Source organism: Spermophilus citellus (assembly GCF_964194105.1).
Source record: "Spermophilus citellus genome assembly, chromosome: 1".
In the NCBI taxonomy this organism is placed as follows: Eukaryota; Metazoa; Chordata; class Mammalia; order Rodentia; family Sciuridae; genus Spermophilus; species Spermophilus citellus.
The window spans coordinates 87,103,178-87,128,802 of NC_138182.1; the positions used below are offsets into that span (position 1 = coordinate 87,103,178).

A 25,625-nucleotide genomic window follows, 5' to 3' on the forward strand; every position below is an offset into this window, starting at 1 on the left:
TCAGCAGGGAAGGAAAAAACCCATAGTGGTTACAGTTCCCTGAATATGGCACAAGCTTTTCAGATACATTCAAGGTTAAAGTAATAAGATATTGGGAGTGTATAATGTCAATTTTAACATTCCTAGTTAGAATTATTAAATCAAATGCATATTTTCTATATCAGATAATGATACCATGAATAGATCAAGATCAGGAGAAACACCAGTGGCCTTAACTATGACCTGACAAATAGCAAAGGATTTGTTCTCAGCATTGCCTCATTAATGGTTAATACAAAATATTTTTATATTACCAACAAAAATTCTTCCAGTAAAATTCAAAAAAGGACCCCCAGGTTTCTTTTTTGAAAACCTGAGGGTGAATGTTATATTTATTTGTATGTGTGTGTATGCATGTGTACATTATACACATACAAATATATGTGTGTTTGCACACATGTGCACATGTATATGTATTCATACATTCAAAGGTTTATATGCATAAACACATAATATAAAGGCAAAATACAAATAACTCAAGACATTTGAAAGTATTGTGCACCAGGATTTTGCCTAATTGTGATACATACATTTTTTTCTGTTATTACCATATTATCTAGAAATAATACATTTTCTCTGTAAAATATTTGGGATGACCTGACTTAACACAAAATTCATTTAGTATTCTCCAAACTTACTCTGAAGACTTTCAGGGAATAGAATAAGGAAATATTATGTAAAACAATTAAAACTGAGGTGTATCAAGAAGTATGATGACAACTAGGAAAAATCATCCATTCTTATGTAGGAAACAGGGATGATTTCAAATAATAACTCAAGACAGTCACAGGCCAGGTTCTGAAATTGCCTGAATGTGACACATATTCAAAACTGTATAGCTCCAGTAGTTTCCACCTGTGTAGGTCCAGTAGTTTCTAAGGAGCCACCACATAGTATGGCAAAGACTGGTCAACTAAAGAGATATAACACATTCTCCCAAAGACTTTCAAAGAGGCCAGTAAGCCATTAGACCAATTAATAGAGACTGACGAAATACATTATGATTTACTAATTGCTACTTTCCTGATTCCTTTGAAGCAAAATCAATGAAAAATCAATCTTTTGTTTAAAAGATGCAGTTCTGGCCTTGGGAGAATTTATGATCTAGTTAAAAGGATTAAGAAATACTTTGGAAATGTTTCAGAGAAGTACTACATTTTACTCTGCTGGTCCTGAGAGTCCAAAGAAAAAGAGATCAAGGAAAGAGTGTCAGTGTGGGCTTCAGGGAGGTCAAAGCACTTGACCTGGACTTTGAAGAACATGGTAGCTAACACAGAGGTGCACGAAAAGGACAGATGGGACACAGTCAAAGCAATCAGTAGCTGTGGAAAGCCTTCTCTCTGGCTAAATTGCTATGTCAGTTGCACATGGCTGATGAAAACTGTTGCCAAGAGGAAATAAACAGCAAATATTTTGTTATTTTCATTATCTGGGAGGCCATAAGGTTTTTATACTTGAATTGTATAGTAAATACATTTGGATAACACTCAATGTCTGATATAAGAGCAATGGTTACATGAGTTTTTGATTCGTTTTTATAGCTCAAGGGTGATGGCTAATTTATTTTATTTCCTTTTCTGGTTCTTAAATTTGATCTTATTAGCTTTAGTCATGGATAGGGAGAGAATCCTAGATAATGCCCTAAAAAGCTATTAGTTTAAGCAATTTGGTCCTGGTATATCAATTAACACAAAATGTTTTAGTCAGATCTTCTGCTGCTGTGACCAAAAAATCTGATAAGAACAATTTTATAGGAAAAAAATTTCATTTGGGGGCTTCTAGTTTCAGAGGTCTTAGTCGGCTCCATCCCTCAGGGTTTGAAGTGAGGTAGAACATCATGGTGGAAGGGCGTGGTGGAGCAAAGGCGCTTCAGACATGGCCTCCATGAAGCAGAGAGGGTGCTCAAGAATATGTACCCAAGGCACACCCAAAATGACCCACCTCCTGCAGCCACTCCCTACCTACCTTCAGTTACCACTCGGTTAATCTCTATCAGGGGATTAATTCACTGATTGGGTTAAAGCTCTCATGATCCAATAATTTCACCTCTAAGCCTTCTTGCACTGTCTCATTCATAAACTTTTGGGGGACACTTCACATCTAAACCATAACACACAAAAAAATGAGTTTTGCTTCATTTATGCAAATAGACAATAGCTAGGTTCACTTTTTTTGGTATGTTTCTCTTGCCATTCCTCACCCATCAAAAGAAGTCAGCTTTACAAAGTCAAAATATACTCAGACTTGAGATCAGCAATAAAGGTCCAGGAAAGTTTATTTTTCTTTTTCATATTAACAAATTAGTGACCAGGATATATCTCATCATTGCTTATTCTTAGAGTGATGTGTTCCAATGCAGGTTAGATTTAAGAGCACCCTGAAGGGAGGTGTGGCTGATAGAACTGGACACCTTGTATCTATACAGACTGCTCCCGACTTAAGTGATTCAACTTAGAATTTTTCAAATTTATGAGGGGTACATTTTGTACAATTGGCATTCAGTAGGAACTCACTTTGAATGCTGATCTTTCCCCACGTGAGCATCATTATGCTGTCTGCTTCTCATGAGGCTGGGCAGCGACAGTGACCCCAGCTCCTGGTCAGCCCCCATGATCACGAGGGGAAACAACCAACACTCTAATGTGCTGTGCTGCTAAGCTGCGATGTCTGATAGGCTAGGGAGACTAAATGTATTTTCCACTCATGACATGTTCAATTTATGGATTCTTCAGGGAAGAATCCCATTCCAAGCCAAGGAACATAGCAGTTGTTCCTGGTTAAAGAAGATGACCCATCAAAGCAACACTTTCTTACCTGAAAGCACTGATATCCTCTTTACTGTATAATGACAACCCAGAGCTCCTCAGGGAGAGAGGAAGTTGTGTTTTCAGCCAGTCAGTTCTCTGAAACCACTGCTCTGACTGGTCTCGAGGGCAGGCAGATGCCTTGACCTAGTGCATCTTGGAGACAGGGTTTCTTTCAATAAAAGATGGTTTCGCTTAGAAAGAAACCAGCATGACTCATGTTCTGGGAATGGAGGATTCACTTTCACCTGGGCTTCTTCCAGAAACTTCCAGGAAGACTGGATTGTTTAGGGGTTAGAGCTTTAAAGAGACAAGTACGTCATTTTTCATGTTTCATTTACCTGCTCTTGATGGAATAGGGCAAAGTTACGGGAGTGTTGAGGGTTTAAGAAGCTCAGTCCCCTAGGTGGTATGGCTGCATAGCATTGCCCTGTGACCAGGCTGTTGTCAATGCACAGTGGTTACCAGTGAGGTTGCCAAGGGAGGAAGCCAAGAATATGGGCTCCGGGCATTTCTTCTCCAGGGCTGGTCAGTGTTGGGCATCCTCTACACCATAATCATCATGGCTATTTTGGTCCAATTTTACTAAATCTCTTCCTTAAGCTACTGGAGTCCAGTAACTTCTTGATCCCTGATTCACAACCCTCTGGGGGCTTGCTTCCAGAACCCCCCAACCATGGGAATTCATGCCCAAGAAGCATAAAGGTGTGGCCAACTATGACATGGAACCAGAATCCTTTAGGGTAAAGTTCTTGCTAGACTTTTCCTTCATGCAACCCAAGTGATAGAGATGGGGGCCAGATAGGGAGGGAAGAAACAGATGCCCCTTTATTCTGTTTTCTAAGATGACCTAGTTGTTTCAGAAAGCTCCACTATGACCACAAGAACAGTTTCCAAAATCCAAAACTATGTTCTTCACTGCTGAAATGAAAACAGATATTCATTTAATTTAATATTTAACTGATGGTTGCCAAAGTCTGGGGGTGGGAATAAGAGTTTGACTACAAAGGAGAATTTGGTTTCAAAAGCAAATCTTCTGGGAAGGTTAAATGGGGGGAAATCACACATTGTGTGGAATACTGACTGACCTTAGGGGAAATTCTGGACTTGCTAATGAATGAATACATTGTCAAAAAATACGCAATAGTATAAACTGGATGTGGTAACACACACCTGTAGTCCCTGCTAGGATTTAAGGCCAGCCTAGTGAGATCCCCGTCTCAAGAAAGAAAAAGAAACAATACTATAAAATATTTGAACAGACATATCATCAAAGAAGATAGACAGCAAATGAGTTCATGGAATATTGCTCAACAGGGAAATAAAACAGATACATACCCATTACTAGGTGTTCACCAAGTGAAATAAAAACTTGTGTTTATACTAAAATTTAAAAAAATGAGTGTGTATTCAGGTATTCTTCATAATTACCCAAAAGTGGGAAACTGCCCAAATGTCCTTCAACAGGTGAATAGATAAAAGAACTGCGGTACATCTGTGTAATGAAATACCACTCAGCAATTAAAAAAAAGATAAACTACTGACACAACAGCATGGAGAAAATATCAAATGCACTATCATGAGTGAAAGAATTCAGAATCAGAAGGCCTTATGCTATATGATTCCTTTCCTATGACATTCTGAGAAAGCAGGACTACAGGGTCAAAAAACAAACTAGTCACTGCTATGGGGTACTTATGAAATGATATCACTCTTCTGAGTCTGAATGCAATGGTGACAAGACTGCTGTTTACAGTTGGAAAGATTCAGAGAATTGTGCACTAAAAAGGGTTAATTGTACTGCCTGTAAATTGTACCTTATAAAGAAAGAAAGTGGTACACCATACTATAAATACCTTCAAAAGAATAAAGGAAATTTCTCAGGTGAGGCTAATAAGGAGGTATCAAGACTTCTAGTTAATAGCTTAAGTTATGAAAAAGCAACTTTCAAATTGGCAAGGGACTGACAAAATGATTACCAGAATAGCATGCAGCTTAATTAAAGGAACAGAAATAAACTTTGTCCTATAATCCCTGGATTAAAGAAGCCCATATTTTAATCAATATTTTACTGGCATGTTCTGGAGGTACAAGCAGCATTTAATAGGATAAGTCTACTTTGCCTCCCCTTGGTTTGAAAGAAAAAAAAACCCAGTTAAGAAAGTATATACATCACTCCTATTCTTGATCCTTCTTTAAATAGTCCACTGAAACTGCTAGGACCTTGGACTTGAGAAGTGGAGGACATTCTAAATGCCCAGATCATTTGCTGGGAAACAAATCCAGAGGCTCAAGCAAATCCATCAGAATGCTGTGGAGATTATTTACCACTTAAAAGTACAGACTTGAGAAAGATGAGCCTCCTGATATGATATGCATAAATAGACGCTGAACTAGAGGTCAAAGGCAACAAAGTCCAAAAAAAAAAAAAATGAGATGAACTGCATTAACATGAATCATTATATTCTACTTGCATACATACGGATGTTTCAAACTATGGGCTCAAAACTATATGTTGTTCCTGAGTCAGGATGACCAGTTTAGAGCAAAAGAGCAAAAGAGAAGGCATCTTACTCCTCTACAAGAAAACACAGGACTCAAACCCAGCTGATTCTACATTACAGGAGCAAATTTTAACAACATGCACATCAGATAGAGCACTAATCTCTAGGATATATAAAGAACTCAAAAAACTAATTCAAAAAGCTAAACACCAAAAAAAAAACCACAATAAAAAAACTATAAATAAATGGGCCAACGAGCTGAACAGACACCTCTCAGAAGATGCTATACAATCAATCAACAAATATATGAAAAAAATGCATCATCTCTAGCAACTAAAGAAATGCATATCAAAACCACTCTAAGATTTCATCTCACTCCAGTCAGAATGGCAGCTATTATGAAGACAACAATAAGTATTGGCCAGAATGTGGGGAAAAAGGCACACTCATACATTGCTGGTGGGACTGCAAATTGGTGCAGCCAATATGGAAAGCAGTATGGAGATTCCTTGGAAAATTGGGAATGGAACCACCATTTGACCCAGCTATCCCTCTCCTCGGTCTATACCCTAAGGACTTAAAAACAGCATACTACAGGGACACAGCCACATCAATGTTTATAGCAGTACAATTCACATTAGCTAAACTGTAGAACCAAGCTAGATGCCCTTCAGTGGATGAGATGATAAAAAAAAAATGTGGCATTTATACACAATGGAACATTGCTCAGCAATAAAAGAAAATAAAATCATGGCATTTGCAGGTATATGGATGGAGCTGGAGAAGATAATGATAAGTGAAGTTAGCCAATCCCAAAAAATAAAATGCTGAATGTTTTCTCTGATATAAGGAGGCTGATTCATAGTGGGGTAGGGAGGGTGAGCATGGGAGGAATAGATGGACTCTCCATAGGGCAGAGGGGTGTGAGGGGAAGGGAGGGGCATGGAGTTAGAAATGATGGTGAATGTGATGGTCCTCATTATCCAGAGTAGATGTATGAAGACATGAATTGGTGTGAATATACTTTGTATATAACCAGAGATATGAACAATTGTGCTCTGTATGTGTAATATGAATTGTAATACATTCTGATGTCATATATAAATAAAATAAATTGTATAGACAGGCATGGCCAGTGAATTGGTGCTCAGACACTACTACATAATACATTTTATAATTAGAGGTAATCTGATATCAAAGGTTTTGGGCAATTAGATCTCTACTAGTAGAAAAAAGGACAGGAAGAGACAAAGGAGAATGACATGAATAACCAAAATGTCAAGAAAAACCACAAGGAGAAAATTTAATCAGTAAAGTCAACTTCATAAAAATGAGTATCTATTTGAGAATTTCATTGAATATAAAAATATGTGGGTAGGAACATGTTTAAAGAATGTAATCAAATTTATTCCTTCTTCTCCTAAAAAATGAGGTGAAAAAAAAGGTAGATATATTTATCTACTAGTACTTGGATGGTACAGTTCTCTACATGAACATTATACCAGGAAATATTTAAGACCAGAAAGGCATTTCCTAGCTCTCTCCCTCTTGAAATGGCTCATATTTTCCCTTGCATGTGTATTTCTTAATTTACTCAAAAGAATGTCTGTCTCTTGGGATGACCTACATTCTCCCCTGAATGTATACCTACTTTCCTAAATGAATCCATATCTCTGGAAGAAAGAAGGAGAAAAAAAAGGGAAGATTTCCTAAAAGGAAAGACAAATAATATTCTCTTATAAGTAATCTTCTCTTGTAGATTAAAAACAAAAGAGCAACAAAAACAGATAAAATCAAAAACAAACAGACAAAAAAATAAATAAAAAAAAAAACAAAATCTTCAGTATATACTCATGTGTCTGCTTCTTACTGAAATGCGGTCAGTGGATTTTTATGTTTATAGAGCACTGTGTACCTAGTCCTGCAGGGGGCAAAGTAGTAAAATGGTCCCTGCCCTTAGGGAAGTCATAGCCAATTTGGAAAATAAAAATAACACTAACTCTTATAGGCAATCAGTACTAAGCTACATAGGCATTGCCTTTCAATGAAATAGGAAGGGGAGTGAGTTGGAATACATGAACATTAAAGCATGAGATGAAGTGAGCTGGAGTTTTACTGTTTCCATTGCAGTAATTGGGTAGGGAGGCAGAGAGGCACCCCAGAGATAAAGCACGTCCAGCCCAGAGCCAACCTCTCTTAAGTTCATGTAGGATCATAGGTCTTTTCCATGGGCTTTACTTCCAAGCTTACATTTTTTTAAATTTCAAAGACATTAAGACATTTTACAGCATTTCAAAGATAATTTTTAAAACAACAACAACAAAAACTCAATGCCTAAATTCATGTTTTAAAAAAATTTCTGGGTTTTTATAATGATTTTTTTTTTTTTTTTTAGCTAGGCAGCTGCAAAAACACCATTTTAAAAAAAAGTATACACTGTCACATGTAAAAGGCAGTGAGAATCTATTTTTATAAAGTTCAAAGTGATTGTGATTTTTGCAGGGGAAACCCTCCAGACTGCTAGTATTTCTCTGGCTTTATATCTATCTCCACCCTATCCCCCATCCCCTCTCTACTTGTTCCTAATAAACTTCCAACATTATTCACTAGCAGCAATTGGCCTTTGAAAGAACATTCCTAAGCTCATGTCTAACTAGTTCTGCAGCCATCTTCCCAAAGAAATATAAAACCCCCTTCCCTGTTATTTACTAAGGGCTCTGCTAGCTTGTGACATTTATCACAGAACTGGAATAAACAGAGAGCGTGGAATGGGAAAGACAGGTGCTGGCCTCTCTTTGGCACACTGACCTGACCCTCTCCTCCTGCCCTTTTCACCTGATCAGTTCCTACTCATCCTTCAAGTCTTAACTCTTTTCATCCTGGGACCCAGAGGCCCCAACCCACCACCACTGTAATGCACCAGTTCTAAGAGTTCTCATTGCAAGCTGTCTTCTGCAAGTCAGCAGCTACCATGCTATATAACTGTGGGACTTGTGTTAATCTGCATTCTCCACTCTATTCCAAGAGCAAGGATCTTGTTCAACTCATCCCCAAGAGTGTATGACTTGAGAATGAGGCCAGAAAAGTAGAATTCAGAATGTTTCTATTTCAAGTTAATTTTCCAATTGCCCAAGGGGAAGTCTCTCTAACTAGTTTCCCCAGTGACATTTTAAAATTGTAATTACTGCTCAGCAATTATCAGTACATGGGCTGTGTAAGCTGTGTGCTCTTGGGATGGGGTTGGCATCAAGCCTGGGCTCACACAGTTCCCTGAACATACAACCATAGGAGGGGCACTTCTACTACACTCACCTCTCTCACTACCCCCATTACAGAGGACCTGTCTTGGTACCCCTGGTCTTAGCAATCCATCTGCATTGGACTAGGAGGTCAATACCCATTAAAGCCTTTAATGGAAGATAGATAATTTGCACATTGATGAAGCCACAGCATTCACAGAAAGGCCCAAATGTTGACTGTGCTTTTAAATTTGCCTTTCACCTATTAACATGTTAACATTAAGCTTGCACCTGCCAATCTAGACCCTCAGATCCTTTCATAAAACACAAAGCCACCTCTGCCAAGGCAGATGCACAGGCAATAAGAAGAAAGATCATCAATGGGAAATTTCGTATTCTACCACAATGAGATTTCTTGAGTATCAAGAATGAAACATCACTTTTTGGCCTTTTGGCTAAGATCAAGTGAATAATAAACACATGTTTTTTCAAGGTATATTTAAGTCATGTATTATATCCAAGATAGGGGGAAAAATCACTAGATGTATTTTTGACTATGGTTTTAAAATATCTATTCTCTATAAATTCTAACATTTAAAGTAAAATCAACTTTAAAGTCAGAGACTTTTTAAAGCTACAAAACAGCTAAAAGGAATATGTATATTAAAAAATAAAAATTCAAAATACAATATCTACTGATAATTTTTTAGATTAGAATAATAATTTATACATAAATAATCCATAATCCAGTTTTTGAAATCTGAAGACACAGAAATCAAAATGTTGGTAAGCTTTTTCTCATTCTCTACAAGTATTATAAAGAGGTTTTAAATCTTGTTTTAGGCTTGTCAGATATTGATAGCTTTTCACTAGCTATCAACTAAATTCTGTTGGTTAGGTTTCATTGAGTCCTCAAATTGTTAAGGTCTTTGACTTACAATTTCTCTCTCAGTAATAGTATTTCCAGACCTCCATGCTAAATGTGCATCCCATTTCCTGGCCTTTATCCCATACCAGTTTAATGGCCCTAAGAAAACACTAAAATTTCATATACAGGTTGCCAAAAATAAGCAGACACTCCAAGTAGTATATAATTCCCATGTTTTTGCATGAGTACCCAGAGTTATGGTTTTCTGTATTAGGAACCACCAAGTAATCAATGTGATAATCACCATTATGGTCACTAATCACCATGATAATTTCAAAGTCTTATCTCTGTTTCAAAGATAATTTGGTGTATCTTCTTTATGTTACACCAAAGTTTATGAGAGATCCCTATCATAATTTTTGTAATATATATTATTCAAGACAGTGTTATTATTCAAGTAATGTTCATATGAGTTTTCTATTTAAATTTTACTTTTCCTAAAATTTTTTATCTGTCCCCCCAAAAATTCCCAGGAGTTAAAAAAGTCCATGGAAAAATAAAAACCTAGAAAATGCTTAAAATGCTGATGACACTAGTGTTTTCAAGCCGTATTCAACTCAGAAACTCTGAGTAATTAACTCCTACTATGCTGAGTAGTGTAGGAGCTTTAAAGAATTCACTGTCAATCTCCTGTTTGGGAGATACCACAGAAGGATCACATCAGGACTTCAAAAATTTTTAGGAATCCTTCCTTAACCTCTTCATACCCCAATTTTGCATTTAAGGCAGGACTCCTCCCATTGTCAAAATCAAAGAATTTTTAAAAATTAATACTTGCCTTCTACTTGCAAATTATAAGAGAGAGTTACACAATGATCCTAACTTATGCCCTTGTCTTAAAATTACAAAATTATATTTAAGTTCTCTTCTTACCATCTATCCTAATATTGACAAACTTTCTGAAGGCACTTTTACTATGTAACTTGCCTATTCTAAAATAAGAAGGAAAATTCCAGCTTCTCATGGCAAGAAGTCTCCTATTGAGTTACTCAGATCAGGTTCCTTGGCCACTCACACATCCTATTCAGCTTTAACTTGTCTTTGCTAATTTTACTCCCATTCCCACCTCCCAGTACAGAAATGCAGGAAAGGCTTCCCCTCCAGCTACTTCAGCAACCCCCTCTGCCCTCCAAGGCTCAGAATCTCTGAGGCTTCTGGCCTCCAGTGGGGTTCTACCTTCTGAAAAACAAGATCCATCCAGTGACCACCCCGAAACTTAGCATTTAATTGGTTTAATTCAAAACTAAATGTAACATTTGTTTTTCAAACCTTCAGTAAACTTCCCACAGCATCAGCTCTTACATTTGATCTTCCTCAAGGTGATCAAGGCAGCAAAGTACTTGTGACATTTTTTCCTCCCTCCCTCCCTCCCTTTCTTCCTCCTTTCCTACCTTCCTTCCCTCCCTTCCTCCTTCCTTTTAGCATCTTATATTGTGCTACAATATACATAACACAAAATCCACCATCTTAACCACTTTAAGTGTCTAGTTCTAATGAGTCACACTGTACAACAGTTCGGTATCTTCACATCACTGTGCAACCATCACCCCATCTGTCTCCAGGCCTCTTTGTGACACTTTTGTGATTATCTATGAGCAGGAGACAGAAAATTGCCAGTTTGTTTCTAAGCATGAAAACCCAATTTTAATTCAGAGAACAGTACGCTTAAGACCGTAGCTTGCTGTAGGTTAACTATACTTCAATGACACTGATTAAACACGAAGGAAGGAGAGCACCATGAGAGCATAAAGCTGCTAACAACTGGGACCCACACTACATAGGGGCAGGTGAGGAAAGGGAGATTGGGACTCCATCAGAAGCCATGGTGAGTGACCTCTGGTGGGTTTGAAGAGAGTAGTGCCTTTACTCACTCATTTACTGCGGACATTTTTGAGTGCCTCTGTTTCAGGCACTGTACCAGCCACTTTAACTGGTCAGAGTTAAATCTTATCTTGGTTACACTAGAGATGCTTGGGTGCAAACAGAAGTTTTTGCAATTCTCCAGGTAAAAAGTACTAACTTAAGGCAGCAGCAGAGGGGATGAAGGCAAAGGCGGTGTGTGTTTTTAGTATTACCTGTTAACCAGGGCCATCATAAAACCACAGATCCCATCATTTTGCTCCTACTTTTGAAATCACTTGAAGGATTGATTTTTTTTTTTTTGGTAATATCGCTATCAAAAATTTTTAAATTGCTTTTATTTTTTAAATACTTGACAGTAGAATGCATCACAATTCTTATTACACATATAGAACACAAATTCTCATACCTCTGTTTGTATATAAAGTATATTCACACCAATTCATGTCTTCATACATGTACTTTGGATAATGATGTCCATCACATTCCATCATCATTGCTAACCCCCTGTCACCTCCCTTCCCCTCCTACCCCTCTACCCTATCTAGAATTCATCTATTCCTCCCATGCTACCTCTTTCCCTATCCCACTATGAGTCAGTCACCTTATATCAGAGAAAACATTCACCATTTTTTTTTTTTTTTGGATTGGCTAACTTCACTTAGCATTGTCTTCTCCAACTGCATCCATTTATATGCAAATGCCATGATTTTATTCTCTTTTATTGCTGAATAATATTCCATTGTGTATATATGTCACATTTTTTAATTCATTCATCTACTGAAGGCATCTAGGTTGGTTCCACAGTTAGCTATTGTGAATTGTGCTGCTATAAACATTGATGTGGCTGTGTCCCTGTAGTGTGCTGTTTTTAAGTCCTTAGGGTATAGACCGAGGAGAGGGATAGCTGGGTCAAATGGTGGTTCCATTCCCAGTTTTCCAAGGATTCTCCAAACTACTTTCCATATTGCCTGCACCAATTTGCAGTCCTTGCATTGATTTTTTTATATTTAATTTTAAGTTATAATTGGACACAATACCTTTATATTATTTATTTATTTATTTTTATATGGTGCTGAGCATTGAACCCAGGGCCTTGCTAGGCGAGTGCCCTACCGGTGAGCCACAACCCCAGCCCATCCATTGGTTATTTTGACCCGAATAAATTTTATGTGACACATTCAGGAAGTACTAAATAAAATCTGTCAGCAACAAAGAATCTGTTGTACAGATACAAATATATAAACTGAACACGTGTTACCTTCAAGGCACTGTGATTAAAAAAAATGGTCTAATTAGATCAGCATCAGTTTGGTAGAAGATATTTGGCTTGAGAAGAGGAAAAGCTGTTATTCTACAGGCTTCTTCTGAGCGAAAACTGGAGATGGCATAAATGTTTATCAGTGCAGAAAGTGGCCAAAGAGATTGCAGGAAATAAAACAATAAAATGTCATGCACTGGGTCCACTTTTAGTACCAAGGAATGGTCTCCAAAATACACTCAAGTGAAACAGGAATAATGGAATGTATTGTACAGCATAATGACATTTATCTAAAAACATCTATGTGTTTTTGTATGTACATTTTGTATTTACAAATGTTTTCTCAGTAACTGCAGAGAAGAAGATCAGGACATATAAGAGGTAGGAGGAGGAGAGAAAGGAGAAGGAACTTTTGGGTTGTATTCCATACAGCAATGAGAATACATCCATGTGTTTCTTGTATAGAAAAACCACTTTTATAGGTTAGTATACCAAGTGAGAAGATTGCATTACATCACAAGCTTACAGCTCTTCCTTCTAGTTTTTATTGGTAATTCAAATCATATAACAGTCCTCATAATAACAGTTGAGAACAGTGTGCTTGTGCGTGTATGTGTTTTAATTTGTCAAATTGCTTTTAGACTGTAGTTTTAAATGACTGGAAGTTACATGTATCAGAGGATATTTGAGATGAGAACATATTGGCTATTGCCAAGGGTCTCTCCTTGAATCACAAGAAAACCCTTTAAGAGAGCTAAAGAACATATTTAATTTATTCTCACTTAAGTCATTAACTATATATTCACTTTTAGTATTTTTTTTGCAAATGAGCAAAGCAATTCACAGCAATCTTTGATCTTGCAATTTGAAACACACTGAAATAGCATACAAGTAATGCTTTCCTATTTTCAAAATTATATTTGAATTGCATGCTGAGGCCAGGGAAATAATTTGGCCACAGTAAAAACGTCCTGGGTCTAGGCTCTAAGACATATGGGCTCAGACAAGGGTTTTGTTTTCTTGGTTGCCAAATTAATATCTCCTAGATATACTAACTAGCAAATCAGACAAGCAGTGGTGAAGACTTTATATATTTTTAAACTGTATGAAAACATCTGCAAAGGCCATTCACAGAAGTCTGTTTGACAATGGCTGCTTGGCTACGATCGAAAAATTAATTCGCAGCACTCACATGGCACTTTGAGGGCCTCCTTCCAAATGGAGCTTTTAAAACAGACTAAAATTGAATTCTTCTCAGTCTCAGCCCACTTGAAGTTAAAAAAAAAAAAAGAAAAAGAAAAGAAAAAAAGCAAGATAGTAGGTGTAAATGACTAAGAAGGGCCCTCCAGGGGTGCTCTGGAAAGCCAAAAGATTGGGAGCTGCATGCAGAATGTCTCCATAACAAGTCTAGACTATCTGTAATCTGCTGGTGGTGAAGAAAACCAGATTATCAAGAAACCTTGTGGAGCCAACAGTTACAGGAGCACAAAATGCTGGGAAACCCAGGACAGTATGTAGAAAAGGATTCCAGTATTCCCTTACACTATTATCTATGACCCAAGTGACATTTAAGAGTGACTCCTATCATGAATGCAAAAAACGTGGCAGGAGGAGGGCGACAAACGTCTTTAAGTATTGTAAAAATGAAAGCAGGAAGAAGATAAAGACTACAAAATCCATTACACTAACGTTTCATGTTCTCACCCGGAGCAGATGGAGTTGAATGTTACAGCACAGGACGAGCAGATGAATTGTGGATGAAATTATTGATTTTTAATCTCATATATTGAATAAAATGGGAACTGCATTTCCCAAGTCTCTCAAGGTCCTGCTTATATTATATTTTCTTCCTGGAGAAATAATCCTTATCTGATTAATATAAGCAGACAAAACATCTCACACAAAAGATTCAAATGAAGAATGGGTCGAGTTTCGGGACTTTAACCAGATCTATTTTGATTGCCCGTAACATTCTTTATGACTCAGGGCTGCTCCCCAAAATCAAGGAGATTTTGTGTGAGCTAGACAGCTATTCTTTCTGCAGATGTAACTTCACTGTGGGGATACACGTGAGCAAAGAGGTTGCCCTTTGTGTATATTTTTAAATGCATGATTGTTTCTAGGTGGGCTTCAGGCATGAGGGATAGAGAAGCACAGGCTACATTTCTGCCCAATTTACACCTTTGGCTGGGTGGTCTGGTGTAGTGAACAACATGTACAACTCAGGAAAGTTACTCTTCAGTAATTTCGTTTGCCTATATGTTTCACTTGAATGATTCACTGGGAAAGATTAAACAAGCAAGCTGTTGAGGAAGCAGTCCCCATAATACCAGAAAGTCATTTTTAAAATTACCTGAACTTATTGTTTTAAGAGACTGCATCAGAAAAAGTGTATCTCTGCCGTGGTTATTATTTCAGCTAAGAGTTGAAAAAAATCAGATCATGATATAATGAGATATTAAAAACCATGAACAATTAACACTGCTTTCCTATTCCTTTTATAGAGCAACTGTGCATGCCCTCTTTTCTATTAGCCACGATGGTTTCAAAATCCACATCATTTTAGCAGAGCTATTCTTAAAGAGAAAGAATGAGGTGACCAGTACCACCAACAGCAAACAGAAAGTGCATTTTCCACTTTTTCTTGGGCCTGGTCCTCTAGCAAGCACGTTCATTTTACTTGTAACCAAATAGGTACCCTAGAAAATTGCTGCACAACAGACTATGAACTCATGTGATATTTGAAATTATCTTGTTGGTTTCCTCCCCTCTGTTCCCCTTACTCCCATACCCTCCTCACATAAGCACTAGCATCCAAATATCCCAGGAACAGTGAATGGGGACTCTGGAACCACACCAATCCAGGAGAGAAATACAGCAGGAAAACAAAAACCTAGGAATGACTCATTGCCCACCAAGAGAAGTGGGAACTTCTGGTGCTGGAACACTGCCCACTGCAGCTCAGATCAGTCCAGAAGAGGACAGTGTGAGCGACAGCAACATCCTACTCCAGGCACGGACACTGAGGCACAGGCAGGGAAGGAGACACACAGGAATCAGGAGGGGGAGTAGGGTGGGGGAGGAAGACATGGCTGGGCAGGGAAGGAAGGCTCAAGACCCCTGGCTTTGTTTCTTCAACACGAGAACCTTGACCTGGATGGTCTGGCCAGCTTACAGGGAGGCTATTTGCCACATGAGTTTTAATAAGTCCCAACAGCATCTTTCCTTTGACTTCACATTAACAAAAACCTGTTTTGAAATGACTTTCAACAGTTTCCTCTTCAAGGGGAAAAAAAATCCCCTTTTCTTACCTCAATGATGTAGAGGACTACATTCTTGTAGAAGCAGTATAATATGCACTTGGTCACCCGGATGTAGCTCCAGGCTCCATGTACAAGCAGGAGCTTCTCCAAGTAAGAAAACTGAAAAAGGAAAACATCAAAGTTCAGAAGAGCCTGTAACAGAGGAATAAATGTCACAAAATGTGCTTATAAGCAGAAAACAGATAAAATAGGTACAGGAAGCTAGATTTTGCAGAAAACCTGAGAAGACCATTCCCTCAAGGTGGAGCTTTCCATGAGAACAATAAAATCTCAAATCTATCTCGTTAGTACCTTCCCCAAATGTATTTCTGGACTTCCTATTGTGATTTTCACAGAATCTGTTTAGTTATTTACTTATTTTGATACTAGAGATTGAACCCAGGGGTACTCTTCCACTGGGCTACATTTCCAGCCCTTTTAATTTTCTGTTTTGAAACAGGGTCTTGCTAAGTTGTTGAGGCTAGCCTTGAACTTGCAGTCCTCCTGCTTCAGCCTCCCACAGCTGGGATTATAGGTGTGTGCCACCATGACCAGCAACAGAACTCTATTCAATCTAAGACTTTTTAAGGGTCTTAATTATTACCAGAAGGTGACCACTGGAACTGGAAGAAAAGTACAATGAATCAGATTCCTCTACATAATCCTGTCATAGATTTTATGGTGAGTAAAGGGACAGGGACAACTTATGCAATAATGTATTGCTTAAAAAAGGAACATACCCTTGAACACACAAATTGTTCCCACTGTCAGCCTGCAAGTTACAAACAATTACACATAGAAACACACACACATACACACACAGAGCTATACATACCAGTACACAAAGGTACACAAACACACATATAGACACACGGTCAGAGACACATTAATGCCAACACACAGATACACAGAAATTCATATACATACACAATGCCTCTACTTCTATACCCATTTTGTTCATCTTTTTACTCTAACTTGCCCAGAGCACCCTTTATCAGAGTGCTGTATAGTCAAAGCAGTTGAGTGATTCTAGCTGAGAGTGATGTAAAAGCTCCTGCAGGTTGAGATGGGAAGCAACAATATCCCAATGAAATCCATGCATCCTCTTTGAGGCAAGGGTATGTCAGTCTTCCATGAGCCTGGCTTTGCCTTCTGGGTCCAGGAGTATGACCTAAAAAGTGTGAACCTTGAACTGGAGAGAGGGTAATGAGGGTGTTCTCTTGTTATTGTTTGTTTTGTTTGTTTTCATTTGTTTCTTTGTAGATTACATCATGCTCTGGCAAGAACAAACTATTAGGGGAGAACTTGTTTAAGGTAATAATTCAGTTGTGCCCCATCCTGGTTGGTATTATGCTTTGGATGTGGTCTGTCCCTCACAGGGTCATGACACCAATGTGGCACTCTGAGAGGTAGAGGAAACCTTATGAGGAAAAGTCAAGAGGGAGGTGATTAGGACACTAGGGGCCTTGCATTCAGAAGGGATTCCCCAGTTAATTCCTATAAGAGGAATTGCTATAGAAAAGCAGGCCTGGCTCCATCTCTGCCTTCCTGCCTCATTATGGTGATCTCTCTTTCTCACGTGAGTTCCCATTATTATGTCAGCTGCCATGCTGTGATGTAGCTAGAGGGCCACACCAGAGCCAGCACATGTTGGCACCATGCTCCTGGACCTCCAAACTATGAAAGGGATGAACCTCTTTTCTTTATTAAGTATTTTGTTACGGGAACAGACTAATTCAGTTGCCTTAAATGAAAATCTGAATTCATTCATTCTATGTCATAGGGTCTGAGGCCCCTGTTCCTGACCCCGGGCAATGCAAAGGCTTTAACCCTACAACCTGACTAGGAGAAACAATTGGGCTGTGCTGAGAATATCCTAAAACATTAGAAATTCTATTATTATTATAAACTTCCTATCAATTTCAGATAACTTTTGAAATTAAATTTAACTATCTGTAGAAAAGAAAGACTCTTACTTAAAATATTTTTGAAAACATGTCTTCAAGAGGAAACTACATAATAATTCCCTTTAGCACTAAAGAAGGACACTAGATTGTAGGCAAAGTCCCATTTCAATGAGTTCTTCCTGGCCACTCATCAAAATCTAAAGGACGACTTCAAAATGGCAGAAGTAGGTGCATATGGAAAAATAAAACTCCTCATAAAGGCTCATTAAGGATTCCAAAGGGGAATGGGGAATCATAAAATAACTAGCTAAACAAATAAAAAGGAAGTTTGCATTTGACCTGGACCTCCCGGTGTTAAATTTCAATGGGCACAGAGAACATCTGCTTGAGTCATCTCGAAGGCCTCAACCTGAGCGTTACAATGATTTGTTTTCAGGGGGGGAAAAAAAAGAAAAAAAAATTACATCCTAAATCAAAATGCTGTCTTCATGAAGTCATTCAAAAGACATTAAGAAGGTAGGGGGCAGGAATGATTCTCTCCAGAGGAGAATGAGAAGCTGAGGACTCCAGGTGAAGTTTTATACCTACAGTCTAGGCTACCCAGAGCCAGGCAGACAGAGGACAGTTAGTTGTCTGTCTGGAGCTGCCCCTGTGCATGAGGCAGATGGAAAAGAAATGGAACCAGAGCTCGGTCTGCTTCACAACTTTCCCAAGGGTAAGTCATTAAGCTAAATATATTTTTTCTTCTCTACATCACCTTACAGGGTACTTCCTCATAAACACGATCAAAAAAGTGTTCACAAAAAAACTCAAATTAAAATGAACAGATAAAGCAATGTGAACGTCAATCAGCGATGTTTATCCATTCAGTGGGGACAAAGGAATTCACCCACTCATGGTATTTCTGGTGTAGTAATTAAGGTACAAAGAACATCATGTGGGGTGGAGATGAGGCAAAGTTAAGCATGAAATTGGCCCTGAAATAACAGCATCCCTGCCTAATCATGAACAGGACCACGGACAGGAGCAACAAAGGCCCAGAGACTCATGTGGCCTCCATCAATACCTTTGGCAGAGGCACCCATTACCCTGGGAGGGTAAGAAAACCCCCAAGGGGAGTTATAAACCTCTGCTCCCTGCTCCACCCTTCTTTGACACTTTTAATCTGATGAAAGCAATTGCTCCAGATTCCACATCCTATTAGTATGCAGTTTCAATATAGCAGGTCATGGAATCTCCCTTCCCTGGACATTTTAAAGAAAAAGACAGAAAAATATTTTCCTGGAACTCCTAGGAAACCTCTTATGATCTCTTCCAGCCATATGATCTTATAACTCAAGTATTTAATAATGCTGGGGTATATAACATCCACAGTTGCTGACAGCATACAGGAAGCTTGAGTCCCCCAGGCCTCTGAGCAGTTGACTGAGAAAGTAAACGGGCAGGTGTGCAGGGCGACTCCCAACTTCACATGGGGTCTGCACTTCTCTGACCTTGGATAGGCTCTCAGACCTGAAACAGGTCACCTGATGCAAAGGAACCTCAGTTTTCCCACCTGTAAAACCAGAATTTCTCCTCCTAACCACTCCAGGAATCATCCTGAGGATTTATTTGATATCAACAAAGGAACAAGGTTGATTTCATGCTCTTTTCAGAGCCACGCGGATTTTGTAATTCCTCCCTGCATTTGCAGAACCTGGAACTGGGAGGGAATCTGAGCAGTGATCTAAGGCAGCCCTCCTTTGGGGAAGGGGAGCCCCAAAGCTGCAGAGGACCAGCCCACAAGTCCTGGAGCTGCAGGAAGTTTGTTCATGTTTTATAGGCAACCCCCTGATTTCAGCTCGAAGCCACTCTTCCTCGGGTTCATGTGATTAAGGCTAACACATACTTCAAAAGTCTAACCACAGAAACAGGAGAGAGCTCTTGCTAACCAGTGTACAAGCCTATAGTCACAACATATTGTGATCTGGAGACAGGAGGAAATGCTCTGTGTTCCTAGGATGATGACATTTTCTGGATGATTTAGTAGGCCAGATGATCTAGACATGTGCCCTAGGGGTCAGGAGGTTGGCTCTTTTCCTTCACCTTTCGATGTCATTAGGAACAGACATTTCTTTCATCCTTAAGCCACCTATACAGTAACCATAAGACACCTAAGAAATTCTGCATGCAATTCTCAATTCAGGGAGGAATGGAATGAACTTGGCCTGACTGCAGGTGGCCACATGCAGGTGAGCATGGGTCACGATGGCCCAACCCGGACTCATGCTCTCAGCAATTTATCTCACAGAAGTGGTACTGGACAGCAACCCTGTCATGCCTGCAGAGAGGGGAGCGGCTGTAAATCATTGCTTTTCCCTGACCTTAGATACTGAGTAGTGCATGCCAGCACCTTCTGCAAGAAGAGGTGCCACTGAAAATGGATGTTATGAGCACAGTTATTCTCCAGCAGGGGGACTTATACAAGGAAACCCACGCAGGAGAAACACTTGGAGCGTGAAAGGCGATCACTCACAGATCAGGGGCCCATCTGTCAGGAATGACATGTCACCTGGATGGCAAGAAATGACAGGTCACCTGGATGGCCAGCCCTACTCTGACAAAGGAAATGGTGCCTCCAAACTGCACAGGATCAAAGTGATGGAGAAATCTGAATAACAGGACAACTGGTCACCCATGTGGCTAACCTGTGCAATAGCGTAATCCGAGTTGTTGGTGGCCTGCATGCCCTCATTGCCACTGATCCCCACACCCACGTGGGCTGTCTGGATCATCCCGACATCATTGGCACCATCCCCGATGGCCAGGGTGATGGCGTTCACCCGCTTCTTCACCACTTCCACTATTTCAGACTTCTGCAGAGGAGATACTCTGTGAGAGAAGAAATAGAAATTATGACAACATGCATCTTTCCAGAGGAAACAGCTGTCATCTACATTCAGCAGCATTAAAAGGGCAGTTATTGGCCAATCTCCAAATCCAATACATACATTTTATGCTTGTGTTCAAAGAAGCTTGCACAAAACAGTAGCTTGTGGCTTTCAAGTGTCTGCCAACTTCACAGATGAAATACACCACCCGAAGCTAACTTAAAACCCAGCCTATCTGCAATTGCTCTGCTCAGTTGGAACCACAGGAGAGCAAACTCTTCAGGGAACCTGTGCCCTGCTGAACAATGAAGTCAGTTAAACTCGTCACAGGGGTCTTCAGAAACATCTTCCCAATAAATCAGAACACGAGCCCAGACCCCATGTGTTCTTTGCTGCACAGCACATATAACCTAGGGCTGGCAAGGGAATTTTCTGTAAAATCTGCTTTTACAGAAGGCAAAGAAAATTGGAAGGGCAAAAGAAAGAGCAGAAAGAAGGCCAGAGTAGGAAGAAAGAAAAGAGACTGGCTCATCTCCGCCTACAGATGGACAAGCGCTTGATGGACAGCTAGGGCAGTATTGAGGAGCAGCAATCTCAGGAGTAAAGGTCTACCATACCTGTACTTTGCAGAAGCACAGCCCAAAAGGAGAAAAGAAAAGTAGGCCCTGCCTAAGAGAGGTTGTCATACCAGTGATGGAAGAAGGTGGCCTAGTTTTCATAATTCCTCAGGTCATCTGGGAAGAAGACCTACTAGAAATCTATGGTTCTAAAGCACACAAGCAATGCTAATTATCATGAAGCATTTAATCAGAGTATAAGACCACATAAACCAACAGTATTAAAAAAAATCACTAGTATCTCAGGACTGATTTATTTGAAATTTGGGATTGAAAAACTGATATTTTGGGAAACTTACAAATAAACACCTGAATCACTGGCATATGCACATATGTGTGTGCTCTCTCTCTCTCTCTCACACACACACACACACACAAGCATACGCACGGTAAATATAAAGTAAATGACTTCCAGGTTCCCAGAGGTCTACTGTGCACTCACACGTGGACTGCAATGTAAACTAGAATGGGCACTCAAAGACTTGCCTAGTACAACTACAACTGCTCAGTTGGCCTCTATCCACAAAGATATCCATTCCCAGAAAACCTAAAATGTTACCTTATATTTAATTTTACCGGTCTGGGAAGAAATGCATTTGAATGCAGCATGAAGCTTTCGCTATACTCTCAGTTACTAAGATATAAAAATAAGAGAGGTAGAAAAGCAGAAGTTTAGAGTTGAAGGGGCTTTAGAAAACATACCACATAGTCCAATATCTCCTTTTTCATTTTTGTAGGAGTTTGCAATGATAGAAATCCACTGCTTCCTGGAGTCGATGCAATCACTAAAAATTATTGTTGCTTTTTTGTTGTTATTGAGCAAACTCATATGTGTTAATTCTGCCCCGTGACCTAGACCAGACCAAGTATAACTCCTCTTTCATATACCTGAAAGGCTGAAATATAAAGACATCTATCACGTTCTTCCCCCAAAGCTTAGCTTCTGCTAACTACTTTCTCAGTTCTTCAACTTTTAGTTAACAGCATGCTTCAGAATCTAAAAACACCTTATAAGTATGACCCTCTAGGAGCTGAGAGCAGAATACTGAACTGACTTTAATGCAGCCTAAAATGAAGTACCCAGAAGCTTTATTATTGCTTATCACTGAGTTTCTTGTCAACCCAAGCAATTTCCACGCAGAGGGGGAAAAAGCTGCATATTTTGCCTCTAAGTTTGTGCAACTGCTGAGCTGAGGGAGACAGGACAGCCCACAATTCTCATTCGAAACACAAAGGTGATTTCTCATTCCATTTTTTAACTCAACAGAATCAGAAATCAAATGTGTTATGCAGAGTTATGGGAGTCAGAGTTAAATAAGCATGAACTTTTCCTCTGCCCATGCTAACCATTCAAGCAGGAGAGGGATCCTGTGAGTTCCTGTCTTTTCACTAACGAAATGAAGGAAATGAGAACTGCCCACCTCATAAAATAGTTATGATATATTAATGTGAAACCATTACATTAACCAACAAGTGTGAAATAAGTGTTATCTCCTACTCCATCTAGCACAGGGTTATCTGCAAAGCCTCAGTTGTTGGGGATAAAAAATGAACATGTGAAAATTGCATGTCATCTGACACAGGGTTCCCAAACTGTATGTGCAGGTACCCGGGAGGTGTTGCAGAGGATGTTTTAAATATTTGAGGGAAATACACCAATATCTCTCAGGTAATAGAGCAAAATACTAGCTGGAAGTATCTCTTCACAGTTTCGACATTAGATCATACTACATTCCTTTTCATGATATTTTTTTTGAGAGAGAATTTTTAATATTTATTTATTTTTAGTATTTGGCTGACACAACATCTTTGTTGGTATGTGGTGCTGAGGATCGAACCCGGACCGCACGCATGCCAGGCGAGCGCGCTACCGCTTGAGCCACATCCCCAGCCCTCATGATATATTTTTGTGAAACTGAGTTTTTAGGGTTGTAATGACAGCAAATATGTTGTGAAAATCAATGTGGACTAGGAAATGAGGGAGGTGGTAGCTGCTGTCACCCTAAGATGAAGAAGCTATGTAGTGCTCAGTGGGCCTACCACCATGTACCACTGGAAAGTGATTATGATTATTTAAGGATGGAGGAAATAAATATTGTTTCTTCCAATGCATGTGCATTAGTGTTTGAAACACCTGCTAAGTTGTTCAGTCATAAGTACTTCTTAAATTATTTGACCTTACCTACTTAACAGTAAGACATGGTTTGATTTTTTTCCTTTGGCCTAGGGACTTGCAAAGGGATTATTAAGGATGTTGCACATCCAAAGAGTCTGGAAGCCTCTGCATGAATCACTTCTCTCCATGATTATATTCATCACCCTAAGTATGATCATTTCCCTGTGGGGTGAAACTTTGTCTGATGAGGCCATCATGTAATCTTGTACTGTATTTCTGCATCCATGAAAATAATGCAAGAGGACAAGGAACAGAAACTGAAGCATTCCTGGGCAGGCTGGGGCTACCACTCCTCAAGACTGTGTGTTCTTCAAATCATCAAACAGGCTGGACTTTTTGTCAGTAAATTTGAGGTGGTGTGGAGAGAAAGGGAGCCATGGCAGAAGAAAGCTTGGTCGCTTCACACCGTGGGAGGATGGAAGAATCATGGTGGTTTGGATGTGAGATGTCCCTGAAAAACTTACATGTGAGACAATGCAAGGAGATTCGAAAGAGAAATGATTGGGTTGTAAGAGTCTTAACCCAATCAGTGATTTAATCCCCTGATTAACTGAATGGTAACTGAGTGGTAACTGGCTGGGGGGAATTGGGGCGTGGCCTTGGCCTCTCTCTGCTTCCTGAAATGATGTGAGCTGCTTCCCTCTGCCACACTTTCCTGCCATGATGCTCTTTGATACCTCAGGCCTTGAGGAATGGAGCTGGCCTTCTATGGATTTTTAATCTTAATTTGTGACCTGGAATCACAAGCCACACTCTGAAACTAGGAGCCCATTAAATAAACTCTTCCTCCTCTACAATTGTTCTGGTTGGGTCTTTAAGTCACAGCAGTGAAACAGCTGATTAAAACAGTGGTGGAATAGGGAAGTGGCTAAACTAAATTGATCAATAGTATTATTTGAGGTCAAAGTTACAGGTTTTCTATTAGGAGATGCTACCGTTTGGGTCTTAAGTGTTGCCTAAAAGCCTATGTGTTAGAGGTTTACTCTCCAGCTTGGAGTTATTAGGAAGTGGTGAAGTCTTTAAGTGGACATCTTTAGATCACTAGGGTATGAGCCCTCATAAGTAAACAGGGACCCCAGACCCTTCTCTTTCTTTTTTTCATTTCCTGGTCCTGAGGTGAACAGCTTTGGTCAGCCACATTCTTGCTATCATGATATGTTGCCTTGCCATAAACTCAAAACAATGGAGCTAAATGACCAAGGACTGGGATCTCCAAACCTATGAGCCAAAATAAACCCTTTTTTCCTTATAAGTTGATTATCTTAGACAATTTGTTACAGTAACAGAAAGTTGATTAACACAGAGAATTTAGAGATAAGCTAACCAACTGGAGATGAGCTGCAAGTCAAATAAACTCACTAGGCTTGCTCTCTGAGATTTGGACCTCAAATCAGTCAGTCAAGTCATGCTTTCCATCCTTACAATATGAATATCCAACAGCTGCCTTTTTTCCAAACAGCAAAGTAAAGGGTATATAACGCGAGTCATATCCCAGCATTTTAGGACCATGAAATTCTCATCAAGGATTTATTATGCCCTCAGCTGAAATGCCTTGAGAAAACATAATTCTAGCACACACTAGGGGTTCAAAACAGATGTCAAACAGGTAATTTCTACAGAACTGAACAGGCACTATTACACTTCAGCCATATGTAGTATTTTAGTATGCCAAGTTGCCACGAAGCACAAGCCAGCTCTTTTTTAATCTTAATTTGTGACCTGGAATCACAAGCCACACTTAATAAGCTTTCCCAGGGTATGATACATTCATCCCATAAAATAAGAACTCCAGACCACTTCTGAGCTGATCAAGGTGCTTAGGGTATTTTATAACCTACTTTTGTACATTACGAATAAAAACATATACTCAAAGAATTCAATCAACTGGAGAGATAGTCTACCACTTTTTTTGGCTAATACAATAGATTCTAAAATAAGAAGTTTCCCTTTTGAGATTTTTTTTAAAAAAATCAATATCCTGGAGTATCTCATTTTACGGGATTTACATTCTTGAAATTTTAAAACTAGCTTTCTAAAATTATTTCAAATGTAGCACTTAAATTAAATCATGGGCAACTGCTTTTGTAGAATTAATGTTCATTCATTAATTTAATTTGA

At 39.2% G+C, this 25,625-nt stretch overlaps 1 protein-coding gene across 1 annotated transcript in view; it reads right to left on the reverse strand.

Moving 5' to 3' along the window:
• Nucleotides 1-25,625, reverse strand: part of ATP8A2 (ATPase phospholipid transporting 8A2) — a 431,635-nt gene that overhangs the window by 226,080 nt on the left and 179,930 nt on the right. Inside the window, exons 8-9 of the mRNA XM_081299456.1 lie at nt 20,532-20,715; nt 15,947-16,057 (exon numbers count right to left, since the gene is read on the reverse strand). Coding sequence (XP_081155582.1) covers nt 15,947-16,057; nt 20,532-20,715 — 295 coding nt within the window. The remainder of the gene's footprint in view (nt 1-15,946; nt 16,058-20,531; nt 20,716-25,625) is intronic.